Source organism: Mytilus trossulus, chromosome 5 (assembly GCF_036588685.1).
Source record: "Mytilus trossulus isolate FHL-02 chromosome 5, PNRI_Mtr1.1.1.hap1, whole genome shotgun sequence".
Taxonomy (NCBI): domain Eukaryota; kingdom Metazoa; phylum Mollusca; class Bivalvia; order Mytilida; family Mytilidae; genus Mytilus; species Mytilus trossulus.
Window position 1 is genome coordinate 35,580,822 of NC_086377.1, and position 11,034 is coordinate 35,591,855.

An 11,034-nucleotide genomic window follows, 5' to 3' on the forward strand; every position below is an offset into this window, starting at 1 on the left:
AACAATTTTACCCCCATGTCAGATTTGCTCTAAATGCTTTGGTTTCAAAGATATAAGCCAAAATATACATTTTACCCCTGTGTTCTATTTTTAGCCATGGCGGCCATCTTGGTTGGATGGCCAGGTCATCGGACACATTTTTAAAACTAGATACCCCAAGGATGAGTGTGGCCAAGTTTGGTTAAATTTGGCTCAGTAGTTTCAGAGGAGAAGATCTTTGTAAAAGTTTACGGACGACGGACGCAGGACGATGGACGACCGACGCCAAGTGATGAGAAAAGCTCACTTGACCTTTCAGGTCAGGTGAGCTAAAAAAAAACTTTAATCAAACACCATCAAATTACTAATCATAATTTTTAAGGCATCTGATATGCTATTTTAAGAGCATTTCCCTAAAATCCAGTTTTCTAGTATTCAAAATTTCAATGTAAGTTATTATAAAAAAAATTAGGATAGCAGCTTTTTTTTTTACATGTTTTTGAAATTCTTCTTAATTTTATAAAAAAACTGGCACATAAATGTTTAATAAACTGCCTTGACAAGGAACAATATTCAATCCTGTTGAAATAAATATTAAGCTAGTTTCAACTCATTACATACCTCCCGAACATCAAATGTCTTTTTTAAATTAGCTCCCACAATTCCATATAAATCATCTGCAGGGTAAATAGGTTCATCTGGTGTTTCTATGGTTACCTGAAATAATAGCATTCAATCAAGCATAAATGTCTATATGACATAATGGCCTGGTCAAAATTACAACAAAAAAAACCACCAAGAAAGCTAGGTTGCCTAAAATTTAATTTGGACAGACAGATCCACATAATGGACAACATAATATCACTTTATTATCTTAGGTGGAACATGAACCATAAAGTATGACCAAATGCAATACAGTTCTCAGTCCAATCAGCATTTTTGCTATTTTGCTTTTCACCATGTTTATGTTTTCAAAGTGTCAACATTGCCAATTTACAATGTACAATCAAATATAAATGTGGCTTCTTACACAGTAACACACATTTGTTGGCATTTAAATTTCTTTCTTATTCAATAATGCAATAGATTACTAGGTATTAGTTAAGATAAAACTCTTCATTTGTGTTTCCTACCCTAAAAATGAATTAAAGATCTCTCTCCCAACCAACATCTATTAATATAAAAAAAAACTTTTTTCAAGCAAAAGCAAAGCAATTAAGTATACCAAGAAAAAGCCACCAATTCATACAACAACATTAATGTGTCCAAAGTACTGTAAATTCAGAAATAATTGCGTGTATTTATTTTTGCGATTTTGTTATTGTAGAGTAAAATGCAATTTAAACTTTTGCGATGTTGAGAAAAATCCTGTTTAGTTCATATAAAAAAGTTAAATTATTGCGATTATTACCTTGTCCCATTTTTCACAATAATAAATACATCGCAATAATTTCTGAATTTACAGTACATGAATGCCCCACTCACACTATCATTTTCTATCTTCAGTGGATTAAGAAACTGGAGTCAAAACTATAATTTAGTTTAAAGTTAGAAAGATCATAACATAGGGAACATGTGTACTAATTTTCAATTTGATTGTACTTCAGCTTTAACAGAAACTACCTTTACCAAAAACTTTACCCTGAAGTGGAACAGACGGACACACAAACAAACATAATGCCCCTAGATGGGGTATAAAAAACCCAATTGTTATCTTACCTTAGGATCTTTACAATAGTTAATATTTTTTATTATTCTTCTTGCTATATGTAATGCATGTTCATCATCTTGTGCATAATAATCTGTTACTCCAGACTTACTGAAATATATCACATTGGAAATAATAAAAGCTTTATAATCAAAGTTTAATAATTTTGTTTTTCTTCAGCTGTGTTTAATTTTTCTAATTATTTTTTATTGACCTCAATCTGATTGAAAACTGACCCTATGTCAATGATAAGCTTACAAAGAAATGAAGGCCCTCCATTCTGCTTTCTGTTTAAAAGACCTTTTAGAATCCACTGGTTTTGTTGTAAAGATACATACTTTCAAAAATTTGAAGGCAAACATTTCATTGGCTGATGTAATAATCACAAGAACAGACAGTGGAACAGAGTGTAATCAGATCCTTGAAAGAAAAGCATAGATATAGCATCTGTATTTTATTTGGATAAATCAATTTCAAATTTTATTTTCAGCGTCCACCTAGGAAATCTATGTTTGTATCTTCCATATAGTGAAATTATTCAATAGCTTTCAGGCCTGTACATCTAACTTTTAAATTCAAGGACTTCTTCTTGAGGGATCGACATTTTATCCAATTTCATGTTATATTAAAATGTGTAACCCTCCTAAGTATCTCCTTACCTGCAATGGAGGTCAGCCCCTCCTAATTCTTCTGCTGGTACATCTTCACCTGTGGCAGCTTTTACCTATGTTGATAAATAATGTGGATGTAGACACCATTTTAATGCTTTATATAACAAAATAACTTAATAAATGCATTTCAACACACTAAGCCATTGGCTTGAAATCAAACAGTTCTTGACAAAGACAAAGTTTAGTTCACTAAGACCTGAAAATTAATTAAACTGTAAATTAGAAATAAATATGATGCTTTTAAATTACGAAAAGTGAAAGGATAAGATTCCCTAAAATAAGTCACAACTTTAATTCTGATAGCATTTTGTTGCAGCATGTTGTGAAACCCTAATAAGGCCACTTTTTTTTTATTAGTTGGTTTACAGGATTTTTCTTAAAAAAGGAAGGGTAGGAGGTCGAAAAAAAAATAAAAATAAAAACAATGAAAAAATGTAGGGTAGGAGGTCGAAAAATAAATAAAAATAAAAATTGGAATTAATACTGTTTTTTTTAACCAAAAATGGAGAGAAACAAACAATGACATTACTCTATATAATAGTAATATAATCGCTGGAGTATATACACTCAAAAATGAGTCCACTCCTTGACGGGAAGATAGATAGATAGATATGATAGTATTATGCATTTTGTACTAAACATATATGCAGATCGTTTCATAATTTGCTGTTTTAATTTAAATTTAATGTGTTACAAGGAGTCCATTGTCAATGTAGATTGATGAAACCATGTCCCTGATGAAAGGGAAGTGTCTTTACCAATTGCATTTCTCTTTGTTCTGTGTATTTATTTATCAAATTTAGATCAGGGAGTGACAAAATTCCTCATAGCAAAATACAATCTTATTGAGGAAATACCATATGCGCTCTGCATGTCATATACCTTCATGTGGTACATGAAAACATGTCCTTCTTAGGCTTTTTATGCTATTTTACACTGCTATTAATAAAGTATAAGCTTATATCTCGAAGTGTTCTGTGATTGTCCCTTTTTATAAATGTTGAAGTGATTTTAATTGTCAGGCATTCTATTACAGTAATACATGTTCTGATTTTGTGTTGGGATCTTGTCCAACATATCCCATCTCTGTTCCATTAAATCTTAATGGGTACGGTGGGATGGTATTTAGGTATCTATATAAAAAGGCCAATTAATCAGACACCCATCCCTGGCAGCAAGTTTAAAGATTCTTCCCTTAAGTGACGTCTGGCAAGGCTATTTAAAACAAATCTTGGATGCCAGAAAGCCTTGCCAGACGTCATAATTATTTGGAATAGTACCTCATATATGTAATGACATATATGTAGCTCAATCCTCAAGAAACTAAAACAACCCCTTTCGACGGGTTTCAGACTTTCTGATCAACACTTAAACCAAAGTTGACCCGCCGTCAACCTCACTGACTGTCTAAAACAGGGTTTCAAATTAGCGGTTGTTCGACCTTTTAAACCAAACTTCCCAAACCATCTCAAAAATAATTTTCATTTTTATTATTCATGACTGCGATGTTTATTTTGTTCAACCGTTAAGATTTACACCGAAAATCTCCAAGGCAACATTATTAAAATCGTATCTGGTCCTCCATTTCAACTTCTGAAGCAAGGTTGTCGGCTCTCCGAACTTTCCCGAAGTCCTGCGTGTAACATTGATTGCCGAGTTTATGAGCTTTCTGTCCTTGCTTGGAAGTTGCTTCCATTTTCAACTGGTTCCTTCTCACCGCATTAAATCATGATGAAACATTGACTGAACAGGGAACCGCCTTTCAACTGGTTCCTTTTCACCACATTAGATCATCATGAAACGTTCACTGAACAGGGAACCGCACGGGATTTCCGAATCAACTCCGAGGGTATTCCGACTGGAAGAAGAAAGACCGATCTTTTTTAATCATGTTTTTATTTTTATTTGTACTTCTTCAAACAGAAAATGGTCGGCGGAATTAAAACAAATCTTCAAAATCGTTTTTATTTTTATTTCAAAATCGTGAAAAACAGGGTCGGCGGATCCGTAAACCAACCAATAAAAAAAAAGTGGCCTAATTAATCTTGAATTTGCACTAATTTAGTTGGAAATGCTTGGTATCCTGTAAAATTTGTGGGAATACTTATTAATTGCAAAAAAAAAAAAAGAGATTTCTGTACATCATAACCAACTATATAATGATGCCTTGTGTGCAAACAGGCATGATGAGAACTTAGTAAGTTAATAATCTTATAGCTGTGACACCTTCTCATCATCCATTGCAGTCTTCCTTCAGTGTCACCTAAATTTTTAACAACCACGCAACTGTATGACTAAATAATTTATAGTTATATCAACCAAGCAGATGTTAATTTACTGTATGACTAACCAATGGAGGACCTGCCAAAAATATAGTTCCTTTCTTTCGAACAATTACACTTTCATCTGCCATTGCTGGAACATATGCTCCTCCTGCAGTACAACTTCCTAAAACTACTGCTACCTGAAATTGAATAAAAAAACACGATATATATGATTAATTGCATAATGTTAACAAACCCCATTAATAGAATGTTCTCTTGAATTCTGCTGTGAAAGAGGGACGAAAGATACCAAAAGTCAAACTCATAAATCTAAAACAAACTGACAACGCCATGGCTAAAAATGAAAAAAAAAAAACAGACAGACAAACAATAGTTCACATGACACAACATAGGAAACTAAAAAATAAACAACATGAACCCCACCCAAAACTAGGGGTGATCTCAGGTGCTCCGGAAGGGTAAGCAGATCCTGCTCCACCTGAGGCACCTGTCGTGAAAGGATATTCAAGTATCAGAAACACATTAATCATGATAATCATAATCATTTTAACCAAAAACAAATTTCAAAATGTCTTGATATTTCATGATAAAAAAAAATTCAATCTACTTGCATTCATTTCAAGTCTAAAAGATCACACTGTTTTTTTTGTAACCTACAAATTTCAATTTTAATTACAATTTTTTTTGAAAGAATTTGAAAAGTAAGTACCAAAATTATAATATAATTTTTACTAACCTGAGGTATACCTTTGGCTGACATATTAGCTTGGTTAAAAAATATTCGACCGAAATGGTCTCTGTTTGGGAATACATCTGCCTGTCGTGGTAAATTAGCACCTCCAGAATCAACTGAAATGTAGTGTTATAATTCCATGATTTTAACTTGACCATTTAAAAGTAGTGGTATAGCCTTAGCTTATATTTTAAATTAAATCAATGAAAAACATGAAGTATCTTCAAATCAACATATTTGAAAGATAAAATATTTCTTTGGTCTATTTTTGTGATATCGTTTTCGCTGAAAAGTCTGGATTGTGGTTATGTCACCTGCAACATCTATCATTATCAAATGATGACTTTAAACTATCATGTTAAAATACATCTAATCAAACTTTTTATTCAATTAAGTGATTTGAAAAACATATTAAAGTCAAAAACCAGTTGTCACCCTTATCACACAAACCGGTGTATTAATTCCTAACACAAAATATTTACATAAACTGAACTAAAAGCTAAGTAACAGCTATTAAACATTTCAGCCACAGTGATTTATGTATTTCATGACCTTTAATATTTTATACTTTGCACTTATGTTGTTATCATGGTTATGTCACACCACTGTCCCAGGTTATAGGAAATATTGGCGTACTGTCAAATTTGTTTAACCAAAAATATTCTGTATGTGCATGTCCCAAGTCAGGAACCTGTAATTAAGCGGTTGTCATTTGTTGCTGTATTTCATATATGTTTTTCATTCATTATTTTTCTTATTTGAATTGTTTTACAAAAAATTGTCATTGTGTTTTTTTTATAGCTGACTATGCAGTATGTGTTTTACTTGTTGTGTTGAAGGTTGTATGGTGGCCTATAGCTATAGATGTTTTAAATTTCTGAGTCCTCTGATTTCTTTGGGGGAGTAAGAAATCATACCATATCTTCTTATCTTTTTGCTTTTCTTTGTTTAAATCATGATTTAGATTATATCACAATGTTGACTGCTGTACTCCCATTTTTGACATTTTTACCTATTATAAAATTGAGAAAGGAAATACCTATTATGTTTGTTTGTTTTGTTCACACTTCTTTATCAATATAATTAATGGAATTTTATGTGATTGTCTTACAAGTGAGAGGATTAGATAGCTGTAAAACCAGGTTTAATCCACCATTTTCTTCACAAGAAAATGCCTGTACCAACTCAGGAATGTGACATTTGTTGTCCATTCCTTTGATGCGTTTGAGTTTTTTTATTTTGTGCTTTGATTAGGGACTTTCTGTTTTGAATTTTCCTCAGTTTGGTATTTTTATTATTTAACATTTCACTCTTTAAATGTTTAGATCTGTAACATAATTTTATCATAAAATCCTAAAGTTTATATAATAGTCATTTTATTTTATACAAACCTAAATATATACAAGGGAGATGATTCTGCATTGCTATTTCTTGTGCCCTTAGATGTTTTGTTACTGTTATTGGATAATATGATCCTCCTTTTACTGTTGGGTCGTTGGCAACAATCATACATTCTACACTGTAAATATAAGGATCATAATATATTGAGGGCTATTCCATTAAAATTATGTGGAGGGTAGGAAGATAAGTTTAATTATTGATTGTGGTTCATGGGTCTTTTTCCCCATGCATCCATCAGCATTATCACACATCATGCAAAATTATCCTTAAAATGGTTCTTGGTTATATGAATATTTTGAAATTTCCTTCCTATCCTGCCACATACATTTTAATGTAATAGCCCTTAACACTACCATAGGCTATATTTCAGTGAGCAAACAAATTTGACATTCATGTCACTTATTATAAGTATATGAAAACAAGATTTTTGTTTAACATACATAGGTAATTAGTACAACCCTGAATACATATTTTTTTTACCAATTCGTCCTACTATTAATTGTTTCCTAAATGCAATTCCCCTTCAATCTGAACTTCTACCTTGAGTTAATTACTTATTGCACATAAAATATTTTGATTTGTGATATGAAATACTTTTAGTGATTTTGAAATTTATTCAATAATGAAAAAAATCAAAAGCTTTAGCAAACTCAATCCATTATTATTGTCTAAAGTTTAACATAAAATACAATTCAATATATGAACTGTGACATATTTACCCTGATACCCTTCCAATGCCTGTTATGATTCCTCCTGCTGGTACCTCTTCCTTTCCATACAACTGGTATCCTGCTAACTGACTTAATTCTAAAAATGGTGATCTGAAATAAAAATAGCTTTCCATTTATCATTGTTCATTTTATCATAATTTCTTTACATTTTAACTTTGCCATGATGCTGAACTTGTTAGTCATAACCATTTGTTAACACCTCAACTTTAGAATAAAATTGAGAATGGAAATGGGGAATGTGTCAAAGAGACAAAAACCCAACCATAGAAAAAACAACAGCAGAAAGTCACCAACAGGTCTTCAATGTAGCGAGAATTCCCGCACCCGGAGGCGTCCTTCAGCTGGCCCCTAAACAAATATATACTAGTTCAGTGATAAAGAACCCCACATTAATTTCCAAATTGTACACAAGAAACTAAAATTAAAATAATACAAGAAATTTATTTAAGTGCAGCAAAATTTAGAAAGTGTCTAGTTGTTTTCGCAATTATTGATGACTCAAAAGATGAAAAAGATAAATTTGACCACCTATTCTAAACAAATATGAAATATTGCACATTTTGAAAAAAAGTAAAATGGTAAAAAAAGTAATCTGAAAGATACTAACTCTGGGTCCAAGAGTCCATTGATTCTGTCTCTAGGTAATAACTTTCCTCTTGATAAATGTCTATCAATTGCTTTTGGACCTCCTCCTTAAAAAGACACAATTAATTTGTTGAAATTTTTTGCAACATAAATCAATAAACATATTTGTCATGTTATACAATTGAAACATGATAGATATACATGTACAATGTATATGCACTTAGTATAATATATCCGGAGTACAATATTGAATTGACTATTTAATAGCCCTATCCTCCATTTTATATATATATATATAATTAGGCCTCAGTAAATATTATAAGTCTTTGCATTCAGGATATATTATAAGCCTAAATTTAACTGATGATTTTTTTAAGTAAAAGGAGTTGACTATATAATTAAACAGAGGTGACTCTGTGTCTTGTTTTAGAGGTCGAAAATATAATCATAAATGGCATGCATTTTAAAAAATATTTGTATCTCACTTAAAGAAATTTGCAATGAAAAATGTTTAAGCGTTAGATTCTTTATCATGTTTATGTCAGGTGGGGATCTAGACCATCTCAAAGTTCTCTAACAGGATTGGTGGGGTGGCCCCAGGGACTCCCCATATATTACATTTGATTTTTTATATTGTCCAATATATGAATAAATATTGTTTTGCGGCGGGAATCTCAACCATTTTCAAGTTCTAAAATAGGAGGATAGGGTGACCCCAGGGACTCCCCTAATTATATTTCATTTGATTTGTTTTATTGCCATATACATGAATCATTGTAGAAATTAAATAATTATGGACACTTTCCTATTGATGTCAAGACTCTTTTGACAGAAAAAATTATGTAAAGAGAAAAATGTTTAGCAACCTGAACCCCTTCAACACTCAATGGTCTCAGAAAATCTAGAATCTTACCCTGTATCACAGTAGAAACTTTGGATTGTAAATCTTTCACCAATGACTGCATGCGGTCATAATTCTCCTGTGAGAATAAAAAAAGAACTTAATGCTTCGTGTAATATGATTACCATGACTATATTATTTTAAAATTATCTATAGTCATGATAGTATAGGATCATAAAAACACAATTTTTATGTTTTATTTTTTATCATTATTACAAAGTAACATGTACACCACTTCTGAAATTACAATCTGTAACATGACCAATGACACAAAATATCGAATTCTAGTCAAATCAGCACCTGATCAAATTGGCACCCGGTATAGTGAAATCAGCACCAAATGTAGTCATTTCAGCACCAATGTAAAATATGACCTTATCTGCTTTCTGTTAATCATATTTTAGATATAAAATACATTGCTAATACATTATTATTTAAAAATCAATGTTTCAAGTCACCAATATGTGCTAATATTCAAATTTCAAGTGTTATTCAGTCAATACAAGTGTTATTCAAATAATAACAGTGTTATTCAGTCATTCCTGTTACCCTAAAATGAATCCATGATATCATGACTACACCAGGATCCATTTATTTATTTAAGTGAGCAGGATTCCCATAATCATGCTACCAGAGATTTTTATGGTAACCTGGTTAAAGAGTATACTTGGCAATTTTCGTCGGTGTATGAAACTAATACACCCAACAACACAGAACAAACATTATGCAACGTATAAACACTTTACGTCAAGTAGAATCACGGCAAACTAACCAACCAAACTTTTATAATAGTTCAATTTTGTTATAGGCCTATTTTGTTTTATTCCGAGTTATCCAACAGCGTCCCAAAATAACACCATAAACAAGAGGTTTTTAATTTGTTTCAATGGATTGTTGTTATTTCAGGTTCATGGCACCATACACCCCTGTTTAAGGAATTATAGTTATCCCGTACCATTGTAAACTCGTACCAACGTCAACTCGTACCACTTTACAAAAACTCGTACCAATGCAAACTCGTACCACTGCTAACTCGTACCAACTTATTTAAATGCATTTAAATGGTGTTTAATGATGATCTATATAATTTACTTTCCCTCAATATTTCTCAAGCCTGTAAAATGTATAATTTATAGTACAATTCCCAATTTGTAGATAATGTTCCCTGTCTATTGGATCGAAAATACTGCGGCAGATTTGCTTTGATGTCTCCTTTGAATAGACTCTTTTTTAAACTTTTACTGATAACAGAGACATATATACACATGTGTATATATGTCTCTGCTGATAATCATTGAATTTAATTTTTAATCATTTCAAATTAATTTTTCATGAAAAAATCCTAACAGTTAATCAAAATAATTTCCAAAATGAAATTCTTACTTTTTATATATAACAAGTTACAATGAAAAAAAATACCATAAAATATTCGTAGTTTTAATATATTTTTGATGGTACAAGTTTGAAGTGGTACGACTTCCCAGTGGTACGAGTTAACTTTTTTGTTACGAGTTAACATGGTACGAGTTTCCGTTGGTACTTGCTTCCTGTTTAAGGATGTCACATAAATTAAATATAATGTTAATATAAAAATGCAAATAGGGTAAAACAGCTTAATATCATAAATATGTATATATATATATATAAAAAAAATAGGGATCCTAGAAAAATTGAAGCTGCAGTGAACCTTGAACTCTGGAGATTCTCTTTCTGGTTGTGTTCCTATTGGCGAGGAAATTTCAGCATGATAAAGACGTCGTATATAAAGCTTTAACTGTCGTGAGGAAAACGACGATACACTAGGAAAGGCCTTTCTCATCATTTTCTTCTTGGAGGTCGTGTGTTTACATTGCTCAATTTAGTTTCGTATAAATACAAATTATTTTGACAAATTTTGTCGGATTAAAACCATAAGTATAATCTATGACCTTGAAAAAATCAGAAGGAATTTTCAAACGTGAGTGTCATTTTATAAAGAAAATTATTAGGCACTATTATTATTTTAACGTTCTATTCTTCTCATACGAAACTTTATGTTAG

The 11,034-nt window shown here is 31.5% G+C and overlaps 1 protein-coding gene across 1 annotated transcript in view; it reads right to left on the reverse strand.

Moving 5' to 3' along the window:
• Positions 1-10,875, reverse strand: part of LOC134718797 (methylcrotonoyl-CoA carboxylase beta chain, mitochondrial-like) — a 29,862-nt gene extending 18,987 nt beyond the window's left edge. Inside the window, exons 1-10 of the mRNA XM_063581528.1 lie at positions 10,682-10,875; positions 9,007-9,073; positions 8,116-8,200; positions 7,497-7,598; positions 6,768-6,895; positions 5,380-5,492; positions 4,709-4,822; positions 2,347-2,411; positions 1,699-1,798; positions 601-696 (exon numbers count right to left, since the gene is read on the reverse strand). Of these exons, the coding sequence (XP_063437598.1) occupies positions 601-696; positions 1,699-1,798; positions 2,347-2,411; positions 4,709-4,822; positions 5,380-5,492; positions 6,768-6,895; positions 7,497-7,598; positions 8,116-8,200; positions 9,007-9,073; positions 10,682-10,816 (1,005 nt within the window). The 5' untranslated portion in view covers positions 10,817-10,875. The remainder of the gene's footprint in view (positions 1-600; positions 697-1,698; positions 1,799-2,346; positions 2,412-4,708; positions 4,823-5,379; positions 5,493-6,767; positions 6,896-7,496; positions 7,599-8,115; positions 8,201-9,006; positions 9,074-10,681) is intronic.
• Between the last annotated feature and the right edge of the window lie 159 nt (positions 10,876-11,034).